Source organism: Styela clava, chromosome 3 (assembly GCF_964204865.1).
Source record: "Styela clava chromosome 3, kaStyClav1.hap1.2, whole genome shotgun sequence".
Classification (NCBI taxonomy): domain Eukaryota; kingdom Metazoa; phylum Chordata; class Ascidiacea; order Stolidobranchia; family Styelidae; genus Styela; species Styela clava.
This window is the reverse complement of record NC_135252.1, coordinates 12371891-12389095: the sequence shown is the minus strand read 5'-3', so window position 1 is coordinate 12389095 and position 17205 is coordinate 12371891. Positions and strand designations below refer to the sequence as shown.

Sequence of the window (17205 nt, the reverse complement as noted above, 5' to 3'; positions counted from 1 at the left end):
AAAGCAAGGTTCATTATGAATTGCATGCCAAGATTATATTTTTATATGCGCAGATTGAATACTTTGACTTGTAGTTTTATTCGGTTTATTTAAAACAAAATCTTTTGGAAATATTTAGAAGAAATGACGATGCATGCTTCGTCACCTCCAATGTTCTAGCCACAGAATCTACTGCTGGTAAAATCCTAAACAATTATTTCATGAGAGATTCGAAGCCAAATTTGCTTTATTTGCACATTGGATTTTAACGCCAAATAAAGTATTTATATTAACTATCCTTGCTTTCGTGTTCAACTACCATACAACAATCATAATATGGTCATTCACATCTAGTGAAAGCTGGAGTACTTAAAAATAAATATATTCAAATTCTAATTTCTAAAATTTGATGACATCAGATCGATATTATTTGACGATTTTTGTATTAATATATTGATGTTTCATCTGGGACAAAGAGGTAATAACACGTGTATAGAAAAGAATATTTTGAAGTATTACTAATTAGGAAATAATCAATTTCAATTGTCATATTTCTAATCCGTCATTTATGCCGCAAGAGCACTCTTATTTAGACTTGAATTTGATTAATCCACCTGATATTTAAAATTTTTGAAAATCTATCGCAGGTATATTGAAATCAAACTTATTTAAACAATATAGACACGTCCCCGAAGTCCATTTTAATACCACACAAAAACATAAATAGCCATCTCGGGGTCCTGAGATGAGATGCTGCTGGTGACTTGTGCTAGGGATCAATTTGGCAACCAATAAAGTATCTGACCAAATGTGGCCGTTGGCCGCATTGAGGATTGCTACGTCCTCCGTTCCTTGTCCTCTTTTTAACATAGCGCCATAGTCACAAACAGCACACTGAAATATACATCAGACGAAGTTGAGGCGGTATTTGTTGTTTGAAATTTGGTGTAAACGAGAGAAAGGGTTAAAACCCCTGTTCAAGACAAAACGCTCTGTAACGGATTCATGATTAGGGATTTCTCGACGTGGATCACGCCCGGATCTTTATGGAGTTACACCAATTACTGGTAATTTTAATGTGTAAAAATTTATTAATTCAAATATTCATATGTTGGAGACTTCGATTGATAAGAATTCGATTGAAATAATAGGTCAGGCTTTTCAGATAATAATTTGGATTTAGATTGACTTGCAATTCCTATTTTCAGATTGAGTCTAGTCTGCATCTTAGTAGAACAAAAAGAAGTTTGAATAGTGCTAGCGGTTCGCGACAGAAAAATTTCTCATCTTACGACTCGGTATGAAGTCCAGAAAATAATGACAATCTATTTCGATCATCATATTCTTATTATTCTGATTGTACACTTGGGACAAAGAAGCAGTCACATAAACATTCAACAAGGCTAATTGGACAAGGATCGATTTCAATTCTCTTTTTATGGTATCGTTAGAGCCATTCGCAATTCGTAATCTTGATTGAACCATTGGATATTTTAAGAGTTTGTTGATTTACATCGATACCATGTTTGCACAATTATAAGTGGTATATAACCAATATTTAATATAACTGACTTCAACGCAAAATTGGAATTAGACTTTATGAAGACGCTGTATCTAAATAGCACTTTTGGTGAGTGGATATCAACGATTTCCAAGCGGCATGTTATTTTTATCAACTATTATCCCTACGTGCCACCCAGACACATTGCAGAAATAGCGATTTCCTTATTTTTCTATGATCATTACAATTCACATTTCTTTGCTTGGCACAGGTTCCTAAAAAATTCCGAAACGCTCAACCTTGCATCCCTATATATGCCATGATAAGGTTTATATGTCTTAATTTTCACTTGTCACGACACAATCGGTATCCCAGTCGAAATTTTGCATCAGTGTGCAGGTAATGAAAAAATATTACCTCACATCAAAATAGCAAGAAATGATGATTAAATACAGGCAAGCCCGAACATATTGTAGTTGTTAATTTTCGGATGATCTTTTCTAATACCTTGCGTTGATATATTAAATTTTTAAAACCTTGAAGATAGGTCAAGTATCTATTCTAATTTGCATATTAATTAGACTAATTAGCTATTTATTGAACAAATACCTAAGTATACTTGAAGTTCACGATAGTTTAGAGGCGAGAGACAGCGCGACCGGAACGCACAGTGTTTATTGCATTCGCAGGGCTGCAGATGCTTCCGGGTGGTCGGTTGCCGAGGTTACTAACGGCGATTAGAAAAATTGAAAGTTCAAGACCATGACAACACTTTCGTATGTACGATATTCTAAATTAAGACCTGTTTTGGTGGTAATGAGTATATTTTTAGATTGCTTAACAGTTATATGTATAGTTACATTTGTGACTTTGTCACAAGTGTAGTATAGTTAGCTATAGAAGTTCGCAGTAGATTAATTTTTCATTGAGTCAAGCGATAGCATACAGCCTTTCATTCACGAGTATAAATAGGTTTGTTACTGAGATATTATGCGCTGCAAATAAGACTGCGACCACCGAAATAAAGTAATATCGTAAGTACAATTTTCATCAGCGGATTAAGTTAAATAAGGCTTGTTGTAAGTTGACGCGGTAGAACAATCGTAAGATTGAAATAAGTAAAATCAATGAGGTCGATAGAGATGCCGTGTCAGGTGAATTAAGCTAATTTCAATTTTCATTAGTGTCAACCGCGCTAAAAGCATTATAAAACTTTGTGGGGAGAATACAATAATCCTTTAGATTGCGGCCATATCAATACAAAGACACGCCAGGGCTTTGCACTGCATAGTATATGTATAGTATATGATTGCGAGATTGCCATCGAGAGTTATCAGTGATGCTAACTCTGATGATATTAATGAGCTCATATGGTGTCTTACAAATTTAACAATTAACGCGGAAGGCAGTTGTAAAGTTTTCTATCATTATTTTGTTGTGATGGCTTTTTATAAAATATCCTATTAATTATTTGTTAAGTTCAAACGTAGAACCCTAACTTAAAATCTTGTTACGTGTCTATGGAATAGCCGAAACAGCAGCACGGATACTGGTCAATGAAAACAGAGGGTATGTTCTAGCGTATATCTTACTAGTTTATTATGTTGCATGAAAGTACATGACTTCTACTTTATTCATCGCCAGGCCATTTCCATATAAATTTCTGAGAACGTTATCATTGGGGAGTTACTGAATGAGTAATAATATTATACACTAACATTGAGCCTAAAGCCAACTTCGATCGAGGCATAATTAGTGCACGAAGGACATGAGTAAAAAGTTGACAAACAGTCAGATATTGGGTATTTGAATGTGTATAGATACATCACAGCATTCGCTATTTATTACTATGGATAATAAGCATACTAACATTCGAGTCGCACACTAATTTTACTACATTGTAAATATATATATATATATATATAAGTATTCGAACTGAAATTGGCCAGGTTTACTGATATTTTATCATTATAATCATAGGTATTTCACAACTATTTACAGTGCCAAGTAAAATACTAGTACAACTTTTATTATATACTTTCATTCACCTTAATTCATTCCTTCTGAATAAACACATTAATAAATACGAGCTATGTTTGACCAAAGTCGGGTGAGATGAGAAGAAATTAGATTTGGGTGCAACGTATATACAGTATATGGTAGGCATACACTGTGAAATACCCAAGGCTTCGGAATATTTCGATGGCGCATCCATGACCCTGGTCGGAGGTTTCAATAAATATCTTCATTCACGATTTTGTAGCGACTGTTTATGAATAGAGTCACTGTTTCGGCACACCATGCTAAATACCCACTTGGTGGCAGTGTAGAACAGTGACATTAAGTCAATTTTTTGGTTTTGTTCATAAATTGTATGCATGTATATTATAAAAACTAGTGAGCAATGTTCCAATATATGACATGAGGGTCTAATGAACAAAATTGCCACCACAATGTGCTTGAGAACTATAAAAACTAGCAAAATTTGTGTGAAATATCTGGCCTCATCGAATTTGAAGAAAATAGTTTTAGCGACTTTTTCTGAAACAATCCACCAAGAACAACAATGCATCAAAACGATCCATGGGTACCATTCGTTTTCAATAGCACGGCAAACAAAGTGAATCATCGGCCTAGAACCAAGGTTACAGGTTACCAAACAAAGACACTGGTACTCGGGCAGAGTTATGTACGTTGGGTAGTTCCACTTGTGGGCGCAAGTGTACACGTTGCCAACCAAAACCTTTATAAAAGAATGAAAAGACAAATCAACCCGTCCATCGCTCGGTGAGTGGATATGCGTAACACACGAATATAATAAATGCGTTGTACAATTTTCTATGATTGATTATGACGCAATGTCGTTAAAACAAAGGTTGCGCCCTTGATCAAAATTATTCCTCATTTGTGCTATTGGCAGCAATGGTATATCATCTAATAAAGAACACGGCCAACCAATATGATTCAACAAAACTACAAGATGATAATTGTTACAAATTTAGATTTATTACATTCTGTGCGTGATAAGCTAACTGACAAAAGCATGAATTAATTAAAAAAAAAATTCAACAAATTTGATAAATCACAACTTACGGTTTAGAGTAATTCGGTTTCTCTCTTTATAAAATACTTGTAATAATCAATTTAAAATGCACGAATTGCTTGAAACATATATTAAGTGTTAAATCCCTTCTTATGGAGCTGATGGGCTAAATTGCGTCATGAAATTCAATTTTCAATCATACTTTTGCTATTGCATGTTGGATTCCTGTCGATCTATTTTTCACGCGCTAAATATTTTGGAAAATGTATATAAAATATTATAATATTCATAAAATTGATCTATGTATTTTTTTATAATTGCGAAAAGACACAAAGTAAAATCCGAATATGCGTAAAAACGAGGTTTGAATCTACATTTGAAATAGATAAGAATGTAGAAAGTAGTGACAGAACGAATGATGGGACAACTGCCCTTGAAACTCGAATTTTTCTCATTATGAAATTGTCTAAGATTATTATAAGTGACATTTTGAACTCAATTTTTGAAGTAAGGAATACAAAGCCACTACCCAATCAATCGTGGTAGTATAACGAAACACACGTGTCATTAAAAATAGTGCAATTTCTTTGAACATTCCGACATATGCACAAAAGAAGAAAATGACAAGCTCTAAAATAACGAGGGCAGTGGGTATATATTAGTCGATACATTATCCTCTTAAAGGTTTAATAGAAGTACATGATGATACCATATTTTATATTGATTATTTATCGCTATTCGTACAGTATGCCACGATATCGTATTCGTATTACATGCATCAGATAGCTGGAAAGATGTTAAAATCGATGTGACGAATGACTTAGCGTAGATTTAATAAAACTCTTGTTAAGTGAACAACAATAACATTGTACGAAGTTTCGATCGATTTAACACGATAGGGCTATGTTCTCCGGCTTAGTAGTGTTTAGTAGAACAGTAAATTACAATGCAGACGAATGACCGCCAGTGATATTGTGCGAGATATGATGTAGAAAAAGAAAGGGGGTGGTGAACAGACACAAGATAGGTGCTGTAAAACATTCTTTGATCTGACGTTCGATCTGAGAACGTTATTCGGGTTTTCTGAATATCTTTCAATGATGGTGTGGTCGCAGAAAATGAACACTGTACACTTTTGTGCACGTTAGCCAGGAGCGAGTTGAAATAGCTTACTTTACTTTAAGAAAATTTGTTTCTTAGTTAGGTTATACAGACATAAACAAAAGCACGCGATAACGTAAACTAAAAAAGAAGATGCTTACGTAAGTTCTGTAACTAGTTAAAATCATAACCTCGTCTCTACTTGATGTTATTCAGTTCCGATATAAATAACATTAGTTCCAAGTCTTATTTAAATCATGCATTACGTTTCTGTAAAATTGTACCAATAAATTTTTGTCGAAATTAAATGAGCATCTGAACACACGGATTTCTGCAGTTAGTCTAGTCTAGTAAACCTCTCATTACAAACTTTTTTTGTAGGGACGAAGAATTATCACCAAAACGTGATCAAGCAAAAGCCCGACGTCAGGTAGGATACTAAGTATTGTGTGATAAGCCTTCTGTAATAATTTATGAATTAATCACAATGTATTTTATTAACTCGGTCTGTTCCTATCGGTATAACATTTATAACATTACCGTCGTTATTTACTAGTGAAAAATGTGGAAACCATATATGATCGCTCCAATAAAAATCTTTCGAGCGCACATTTTGATAACATTGTTAGATCAACACACTAGCATGCTTCCCGAATACTTATTTACTATACCAGTGTGACTATATAATTATATTTTATACATCTTTTTATAAACCGTTACTTAATTAGTTACAAACGTAAAAATTTTGACTTTCGAATTGGAATAAACAGTCACAGAATTATTCTCATGAGATTTAAGCCCGAATAAATACAAATGGTACCTAGTTAATCGTCGCGCTAAAACAGTCAAAGGTAAGCACTGTAATACAGCATTACAATATGTTTAACATTATAATTTCGTAAGGTCAAAACGATACAAATTCTGTTTTGACAATTCTCCAACCCTCAACTGCGAAAAATTCTTCTAATACGCCGCAAAAATTTTATGCTTATTTTGCGATCCGATGCTTACAAACTAGATATTGCAAATTGGTCATCATTACAGAAAAAAATAACAATTCGATGATCGGGGTAACATCTATCATGTAGGGCGGCGTTTCTCAAAGTGTGCTCAGCGGAACAGTGCTGTTCCACAATCTTCTTCGGAGTGTTTCGCGGAACACGGATAGAAATTGCGACTAAATCGGTCACCCTGACGATCTCGGCCGTACTTTGGCGACTCTGGGTCGTAAATTTGTCTCCCAACTAACGACAAATAGGCAGACAGACCCTGTGTCAGTCTGGAAAGCATGGTGTTTTCATTAATCGGTCAATATCGTTAACCATCGGCCTAATTTTTTACCTGTCAAGTTTATACTCATTAATTTTACCTTCTAATTTCTTGGCGTTCCGCGAAACGAAATGAAAGCGTAGGTGTTCCGACGCAAAAAAAGTTCTTTTTTGTCTTTTATGTATAATTCAATTATCTAAACTAATTATTTTCTACCCTAAATTTAGAGGTTTGCAAAAAGTTTTTCCTCATTTCCTGATCGAAGGAATGACATTATTTCTTCAGCATCATTTGTCAACGAAAACACTCCATCTCTTTTTTTGAGAAACCACGTAAGTCAAAGAGCTTTCTTTCCTAGAGCACGAATCAAACTGAAAATGAAGGCAGTGGCAGTGGTTTCATTTTCTTCGGAAAAGATGCGCTTAGTTTCGTGATATATATTAAAATTAACGAAGGTGCTTCCGCTGATTTTGAATGAACACATAAATACAAAGCAACTATTGCATGTTCTTCCTATTCAAACCAAACTTGTAGACTTTCAGCACCGGCCCAAATTATTAATTTATATTTGTCTAAAACACCCACCGCCCAGTGAATTTCATTGCTCATTTTATATTTGAATTTAAGCGTTGCTCAAAAGTAATTGTATATATATGTGGAAGTATCACAGCGCAAAAACTTGGCAGCTGCTGTTTTTCTTAAAGCTACGCCACGATTTCAAAAACTAGCTCATGGCAAATAAGCTCAGTTTTCTCGCATTGAGGTAATTTCTGAGAAAATGAATTTTATTTTAAAATGGTTGTTTTATTTCAGTAAGTTAATTTTGCGACCACAAAGGCACTATATAGATGTCGTCGTCTAGTATTTGAGCATATCTTTGGATCGCGAGATTTAACAAAAAAAATTTTTTTTTTAAATATCGGTCACTTGAAAAAAAGGTTGGGGGAACACTGATGTATAGCATTCACCATCAATCACCCACGAGAAGCAAATTATTCAGAACCGTGGAAATGGTATAGCAAAATACTTCTTTGAGATCTCACAGATGTTCTGATCACAGGTTCAGCGGGAATCGATTACAACTTTGACCGCACTAGCCGCACCTAAAGTCATTGGTGGGGAAATACGACGCGCGTTCTCTCTGTACGGATCAAATCCAACATCTTCAAGATCACTAAAAGGTAATAATAATGATGACTTTTGTTGCGCTTCAGGAATATATATGATGAGTCTCCACCCAAATCCAGAATTTGACTACGCTGCATTTAGATATAGAATGAAGTTTAAATAAACATAATGTCGACTTAATAAAGATTGTTTATCAACAAATCTAATTCAAAAGCCTAACAAATCTCCTATCTAGGTTTCACATGTTGCAAACATCCATTGAATTCTTAATATGTCAATTGCGATCCTTCTGTAACGACTCTTTTTAGGTTTCTTAGTTTTTATATTTGGCCCATGTTATCCAGAGACAAATACATATATATTCATATATTTATATAATTCCTCCTTGAATATATCGAGCGATTTTCTATATATACAATGGATAGCCAGGGGTCTCCAACTCAAAACATGTTGCGGGCCACTTTTTAAAATTTATTGACCACGCGGGCCGCAAACCAAGAAATTAGGTACAAAAATGGGTATCTGAATGTATTGTGTTGAAATTACACTTGAATCTTACAGCAAACGAGACATGAAACATATTCATTCACTTGTGCTGGATATTTGGTCTCGATGTTTGGCCTTATTTTGCGTTGGTGTGCTAGCCTTAAGACAACGTGCAAATGCTCGTCCGTTAGTCGTGTGCGGAGGGCTGGCTTGCTAATTTTTATAGTCAAAAAAAACTGCTCGCAAATATAAGAACTGCCAAAAATCGGAGGTATGCAAAGTGAATGTGCAATTAGCTTTGCAAATCTTTCTTCAAGCCCAATGGACTGACCGAAACTCGTTTATTTCGTCACAATGAACATGCGAAATGAAATTATCGCATTTATAATTGCAATATAACAATATAATAAAACATGAACGTGGACAACAGGGGGGAATTTTGCTTCACTTTTTACAGTTTGTCGAATGGACTCTTGATGATAAATGACACAATAAAACCTACTAATAGTTGACATCGTACTATTTTAGATTTTTGTGGAAAAATCCCACCCATGACATGGGCCGCAAAAAATTGCCTGGCGGGCCGCGTGTTAGAGACCCCTGGGATAGACAGTGAGAAATAAGTGCATCCGAATTTAAAAGTTCTTCACTATATCCCTATGGTTAAAACTTCTGATCTACAGAGGACCCGTCTCATTAAAATATTTGGAATGAACTTGGATATGTTTAAACCGAATAAACATGAAATAATATTGCCATATTTGGGAAATATTAAATACACACAAATACATTGAAATTGGTGCTCCCGAGGTATTCGTACCAGGATGGCGCACAACCTGAACATAGTATTGTGCACAGGTAGACAGGTTGTGCGTCATCTTGGTACGAATACTTCCGGAGCGCTTTGAAATTTTCAGATGCCTCGATGCTGGTTTATATTTTATTAATTTAAAAAAATTCCACTAGTTCAGGTTCCTACTTTGGAAATCATAAGAATCAAGTGGGTAGAATTTACTCAATTTCTTTTACGATATTGTGCAGCATTGGAAATGTTCAGTCGTCGTCAAACCGTGGATGATGGGCCTGAAATACAGCACCAACACAACGGACATTTATTCGTCAAACAAACGTTCAAAAAAGCGACTTTCTGCGATGTTTGCCAGCGCTTACTACTTGGTTTGTAATAGCTTATATATACTATCTATCGATTTTGAATTTGTATAACAAATTTATTTGTAACTCTCTCACTCAAAAAAAAAATGGACTACAGTAGGCGCGATAGGACTACAGTAGGTGGGATAGCACATGGAGATTATATAGAATTTCTCGCAGAAAATCCTAACATCCCACTACATCCTAATCATGCGATTTCTGCATAATAGTTTAGTCGTTCTAGCACGACTAAATGTTTTAATGTTTTTAAAAAAGTGTCAAATCACATTAAAAATCCCATTTTAATTAGCAGAATCTTACGAATTCTGTAAGTATTTCCAATGACCAATCCGGATTAATATACTTTACACACGGAGCTAGGGCATTTACGGATACTCAACTTTTAAGGTTTATTCAGACCAGGGGTGTACAAACCGCGGTCGTCAAAGATGAAAGAAATTAAAGAATTTAGGTCAGGAGTGTATAACGGGCGGCCGGTCAAGCCATTTAGTGTGGCCCCTGTCAACAATCAGATTTTCCCCCATCAAGTTTGGGTGAAAGACGTATTTGGTATTTGTTTTGCATAAGGTATTTGTTGCTCTTGTCGCTGTGTTAAATCTTTCGCCGTTTTGTCCAGTGCCTCCTTCTCTAAAATGATGAACATTTGACTATTCAGTTGAGGGTTGCTATAAATTATGTCAAAGCTGATGTTAAAACTATGCAAGAACTCGATATTTTAAGTGTTCCAATAATATATAAAAAATGTTACGGAAATAAGCAGTATAGTTGTGTCTTTTATTTGCTAATGAAAAAAAAAATTACCGTTATCATAAACATTAAAGGTTGTAGGCATTGCTCCATGTCGCTCAAGAGCCAGAGAATATTGTCATTTGTCAGTGTATTAGAACAGGAGTGTGCAACCTTTTTCGCAGGCGGGCCAAATATCAATAACTGGGTAAAATCGCGGGCCGCACCTTTATTTAACATAGGCTTTCCATTAGTTGCAGGCACAAATAGTTTCTTTTTGTTATTGATCTCATGTCGTCATCATGAGGGGCCCTTGCAGAAAACGCATAAATATCTTAAAACTGCAATCCAAATATATTGTCACACCCAATTTAAACGAATTCGGTGAGAAATTTGCTGCTGGATTCTTTTCCCGACTACTTTTATTCAAATTTGCTTGAATGGAAGTGCTAGCAATTTGATATGACGCCCATTTTAGAAAAAAGAATGTAACCGAAAAGTGCCATATTTGAAGCCATGACTTTTTTTCAAATTAGGAAAGTTATCTTAGTTGAGATGTTTTCGGTATAATACGCCAAGATTCATTCCCAAATACTTTGCTGTCAAATATTATTCTAAATTGGATTTCAACAAAATCAACTGATAGGCTGGAACCAAAACTCATTTAGGTATTGTATCTCTTAATATTACATTTTTTCAAACTGCTTTCCAGTTGCCTGATCTTCAATTGTCCGTTCTTACAAATTCATTAGCGTCTGCTCCGCATTTTTCTTTCAATTGTTTGCTGCTCGGCAACTGACAGCTTCCTTGTGAATTGCGTTGTTCGCTTCGCTGTGAGGACGTTGTAACGTCATAGGCATAGATAATAAATTGGACTCGAATATAAGCTTTGCAACGCAAAGGGAACCAGATCAAACTGAATTAAAAACTAATTTAGCTTGCCGCACACCATTCAAAATTGGCACTTCTCCGCGGGCCGTACAATTTGTACACGCGGGCCGCATTTGGCCTGCGGGCCGCACTTTGCACACCCCTGTATTAGATCATGACAATCGCTCTTGCTGAATCAAACACATAACTCTCTGCAAGAATTTGTTCGCGAAAAGCCAGAGACTTCAACGTCGAGCAGTCGGCATCTTTATTTGTGTGTACATGGTATTATACTTCCAGTTCCCGTGATATCGTTCAGATTTCTTAATAAGCGTAATGCGCAGCAACAGCTTACGGATTGCAACATTTTTGTAAATTCAGAACAAAAGGCATTTAATAAGTGATAAGCGCATGCAAGACTATAAGATCAGAAGCAATTCTTCAAATGAACATACCTAACTCATAAAAGATCTCGACATCAAAGACGTAGCCAGCCCAAAATTTTAGTGGGTCCAAATATTGTAATTTTAAGCAATGATATCAGGTTTGAAACTCCACAATCGATCAATAAGCAAAATAATTCAACAACTAAGCCGGTTATTTGTGAATACAAATTTACATTTTTCCAAACAACTTTTTATTAGAAACAACAAATATTTATAGCGCAATCTGAATCAGTAAAAGACGTCGCCACGATTAAAAGTCCGTCCTTCACTTTCCGCCAACTGTGATCGCCACAACCCGATTGATTTTCTCCTCACTGACCATTTCACGATGACAGGGAAGCACACACAAATCGGAAATGCGATTGGACGTCATTGATGAGCGCAGTCATGTCTTCACCCGTTTCAAACAGGAAAAAAACGCTCAGTCTCAACAGTTGTTGCTAATAGCGTCATAACGATCTGTATTGTTTTATGCACGCTTGGATAATCTCGAGCGCTCAGAAGAAGCTCCTCCAAACATTCGTCGTTGATGCGAAAAGAGTCATTGTCATTGACAATTTGTCAATGAAGTGTTCCCGAAGAGAGCAGCACAAGCCGTCAACGTATGGAAGTTATACGGAACGTTGGAAATACTGGGAGTCTGAATCAGAACAGACGTTGTCGCGATAAACTTGTACTTGTACTTCGACTACTCTGGACATTGTCAGATCTCTGAAGGCAGCTGTTTCACAACCCTTTTTTTAAATATTCGACGCAATGTCCGAGTCATTCGCTCCGAAGGGAGGATGTGAGGCTCTTCATTCGCGGCACACTGACTCCGAGCGCTTGAAGTGTGCGCGCAAGTGGTTTCATCGGTGCCGAATATTGACCAATCAAACATACAGCGTAAATAACAGAAGACTTCTCAGAAGCACAGAACATAACAGTCTTGACAATGGAAGCCATTATTCTATTGGTTGCTTTTGTTTGTGTAGCATATAGGGCCTCTAAATTCGCACGCACATTTTGACCAGTTCCCATGCTTTTAACAAAATTTTTCGCAGCTGTAGTTGATTCTTTGTGGTAATTTGCGTCTCGGTGCAGCCTTTGCAATAAATGTTTTGTATAGTCAATGCATGGTCTTGTGACAAAAGCGGTGTTCCCGAGACCTCAATGCTTTAAACGTGCGATCACGATGCATATCTTACACAAACCACCCCCATCAGAGAGTTTTGTGTAAGCTAACCATCTGTAAAACCTATCATCCTCGAGCAATCTTTTGAGAAATTTGCGACGACTTTGCTTAAGTAACAGTATCCAGAATAGCCACGTTTTCCGTATCATCCAAAGTTAGAAGTCTGTATTTCTGAGCATCGGTAAGCTGCTTATGTTTCTCGAAAACAAATCTAAAATCGTTTGTTCTGCCTTTTTTGAATGTTGGTTGATCTTCAGGAATACAAGTGTTAGGTGAAACCGGTGTATCCTCAGTCCGAGTAGGGATTATTGATGTTCTAAGTTGAGGGAAGTGAGTCTTGATTTAGCTGAAAAAAACTATCAAATTTTGCTTGTTTAGATTTAGTCATCGAAGCAATTCGGTATCAAATACCAAGCGTTCCGAATATGAAACCGATGAGAACAAACCAAGACCAAGTAACTAACGAAAGCGAACTTAGCAGCCTGTGCCAAAACTTCCCATGAGAACGAATGGCCGTAGTTATGACCTAACAATGCATAGTAACAGCAAGCGCGACGAGACAGGACTGTGACCGAATCGCAAATGCCACAAAACTGGTTCTGGTTAATTAGGAATGAAAATCTTGGAAATTTAAGGGGGGGGGGGGGGTCTTGGCATGGCCCCTCTGGCTACGCATATGCTCGACATCACTGGCGGCGGCCTTTGCAGAAACGGATTGCGGCCGGCTATAGAAAAGAGGTTGCACACCTCTGATTTAGACGTTTTAATCATTGTTTCCGATCAGTCAAGAAAACGACTTTTTTGTGATATAGTACAATTTGAAAATGCCAGTGTTGTTTTAACCATTGTAGAATCATCAGAAGGCCAATCACCCCCAGATCCATCCGTCGGCACAGTAGGTGAATAAAACTTGACAGCTCTTTGAGATTTCAGGCATTCTTTGTTGAAAATGAGTTTGACCTTCTGATTTTGTAACGATGATTTCCTTTGCATTTCTGGTAATTTTGATTTGCGATTCTTACGTTTTACCACGTTTGGGGTTTATCAGTGTGAGTTGAATTCAAACTGAAGTACCTCATGGTCATTGGAAATTAACATGACATGTTGCATGGATTTGATTGCTCTTTTGTGTGTAAAACATTTTCTCTTAGCAGTTACGATAGAAAACTAGGCCGCTTTTCTAAAGAAAGGCATCAGAAAATACAATCTAATTCTCCCGTTCTTTGGCGCTGGTTTATATCATACCAATAAAGCTTAATCAGCTCAATAAAATCGGATTGGTATCGAATTTATCGCATGAATTATTGTGTTATTTTAATCATCCATGAAGAGCCGTAGTTTATTTTAACTTCTGCTGCTTGTTTGTTTTAATGAAATATACATACAATCAACCAACCGTACATAACTTGCTATTGACTTCTCTCAATGAAATTCATTAACAAATGTATTGATTTTAATCGTTGTCTAAATCTTTTTTCCTTATACGAGGCTTATTTTTGATTTTTATGTAGATTACCAGAGGCAAGGATTTAGATGCAAAATCTGCAAGCTCAATATTCACGAAAATTGTTCAACAAACATGGAGATGTGTACAGGGAAGCCGGTAGGTTAAAACCTAAATCAGCAGCATTATCTGTCTACCGGTAATCATGCATCAAAAGTGATTATTCGCATAATGTTGAGTGATGCGTGAAGAGTCGACAGCGTACTCATTTTAGTCTCGTACAACAAACATTTTATTGGGAGATGTTATCACACAGCTCGTCCGTCGATGAGGTGCGGGTATGACTAGGTCAGTGATTTTTAGTGGAACATAAGAATAGCTCACTCAGCTTTATAAATAGAAAAAACTAAGCGTTCCGGGAATTTTATTTCTAGTCATGGTTTTATGATAGAATCCGGATTTGTCCAAATAATGAAATTTATTGGCCATTTCCAATACGCACATATATTGCATCAACATTATTCGTTTTAAGTGGCGTTGATTACGACGACAAAGTTCAGGTGTTATGGCATCAGAATTGTTATGAACAGTTAAACAGTAAAAGTAGAAAGTGAAGTAAAAAATTAATATCAAATCAAATTGAACATTTTAGAAAATAGTAAAGGTAGCTAAACCTCCAATCTTATCGCGATAAGTGATTTTCGTCGTACTTTACAAAATATGTCTCAATCTAAATGGATAAAGATAAAAAATGTGGTGAGTTTTTCTTCATTAAATGAGGACTGTAGAACAGCAATTGTCTCTTTTCTTGGCCTGGAATGTTCGTTGCTGTTCTTTGACGAGACGGAGCCGTTATCGTATTCGCTAATGTTATACAATTAGCACGTTTTAATAATTTCGATCTCACACCTCGAATGGCGAAAGAACAATTTTCACACTTTAATACAGTACAGCATCTCTAAACTATGTATTTTTTCATTTCCTATAACGTTCTTAATTTCGTGCATCGTTCAGTTCGTAATCCGACAAAGAGTCGGTCGCTTCTGGCACGGTTTCTGACAGCTTTCTATACAAAAATTCCGATATATTAAACTAAGTATCGAAGTAAATGGGTAGACAAGGTCGGTTCAAATGGTTGTTATTCACCACAAGATCACTAGCACTTTTTCTACGGTTCCACGGTTAGTACGTTTGACTAAGTATGAGCAAGGCTGGTACAGCGCGTTGACTATCAGTTGTTCACAGTAAACTTGCACCACCACCGCTAAGTCCTTTTTTGCGGGCAATTAAGACCTAACCTATGAAAACGGCAGTCCTCCTTGCAAATATAATATATGTTTACAAACCAACAGCGTTCACTCCAATTTTCAAGTTATTTACACATTTCAATGGCATTGGTATAGTTGAAAATATTCATAGAATGTCTCTTTCTCTCTCAGATCACACAATGAAAATGTGCGATTTTGTAGTTCCACCAATATAAACTTAAAGATAATATTAAACTGCGCAAACAAACGTAAGTTTATAGTGTCAATCCTGAATTTGCTCCAAAACGCAATCAATTAGGAAGGTATTATATATGTCAAATACGTAATTGCGAAAATAATATTATAATTATGTTATTTATTTTCTCCTTTATCTTTGCACATTCAAATTACGCAACTCGCTATCATTTTCATACGATTATTAACCATTTTAAATAATTAAACATCAGTTGCATATTCACAATATTGTGTAAAATGTGCAAGTATAGATATCATCCTGGTCCATGGAATAACCGAGAAAGGTACAATGTCGATTGGGCCAGCTAATCATATCTCACAGATAATTACGTTGAGATTCCCTCCCGCAATTCACAGCTTTTAAACCACGGTAGTCCGGTTTACTCTAGACATGCAAATGATTACGAACAATTGTGTTTTTTACGTTTTAAGTAATATTAAATAATACAAGGTCACTGTTATGAGTGAAGATGACAATTCAAGGGCTACAAACACACTGCATAAGATGGTTAACGTTACAGAATTACTTTTGTGCCAGAGTACAGGAAGATTCTTGAAATACTGAATGAATATTACGTTGATAGTTTTGACATATGCTACAAAATAGAGTTTTTAAATGTATAATTCTTCATTTCAGTTTGGTGTTTTGGGATTTAATCGACATTCATCTGTCAACCAGGAACTTCCCCGAGACGGTAATTGAATTTAGTTTAATAAACCATTCATTAACTCACTTGCTGTTATAATATACATTTTGTATTGCCACTATTTTGCATCAGCATGTCTATAAGTAAAGTTTTTAATTTAACGTCTTTCAGATACCTCCGTGGACTCAGTATATCAAATTTTGAAGCAGGGCAAAGTACTCAGAATGGGAGAAGGTTAGTACAATAACAATTGAAAATTGTGGTATTTGTCGAAACAATTGCACATGCTCTACTTTTCTATTCTCAAAATGTTTTATAATGATATTTTTTAAGGTTCGGATGTGAGTGGTCGATGTACCCCTGATTCTCTGAGTCCAAGACCGAGCACCAGTTCCGAATCGATTACAAGAGTGAAATCGCCTGTTGAAAACAGGCTGACAAAAAGTAAGTATTGTAACTATACAATGAAAAACCGTAATATAGTAAATATTACTATTACTGCTATTACTGACTAGTAATCACGAAAATTTAGCTGCAATAACATGCTGTCAAACTACGTATGCGGACCTTCATCGTATCGTTACATATACTGTACACAACTTCCCGATATTTATTGTCGATAACTTGATACAGAGTGGTGTCAAATGTAGTCCAGTAGGCTACTCTGTTTGCACCAGTTTATAACTTATCGTTATCCCAAGATATTCGAATCATCC

General features: G+C 36.0%; 1 protein-coding gene across 2 annotated transcripts in view; it reads left to right on the top strand.

The window, feature by feature from the left end:
• Positions 1–5507: 5507 nt before the first annotated feature.
• The window catches only part of LOC120342100 (SH3 and cysteine-rich domain-containing protein 3-like), a 28351-nt gene continuing 16653 nt past the window's right edge, over positions 5508–17205 (top strand). Inside the window, exons 1-10 of one of the 2 annotated variants that reach the window (XM_039410783.2) lie at positions 5511–5785; positions 6006–6054; positions 7121–7225; positions 7954–8074; positions 9549–9683; positions 13748–13795; positions 14408–14499; positions 16480–16537; positions 16661–16723; positions 16823–16933. In XM_039410783.2, coding sequence (XP_039266717.2) covers positions 5778–5785; positions 6006–6054; positions 7121–7225; positions 7954–8074; positions 9549–9683; positions 13748–13795; positions 14408–14499; positions 16480–16537; positions 16661–16723; positions 16823–16933 — 790 coding nt within the window. In that variant the 5' untranslated portion in view covers positions 5511–5777. Of the gene's footprint in view, positions 5786–6005; positions 6055–7120; positions 7226–7953; positions 8075–9548; positions 9684–13747; positions 13796–14407; positions 14500–16479; positions 16538–16660; positions 16724–16822; positions 16934–17205 lie in introns of both variants that reach the window. The other variant, XM_039410786.2, reaches the window with a different exon arrangement.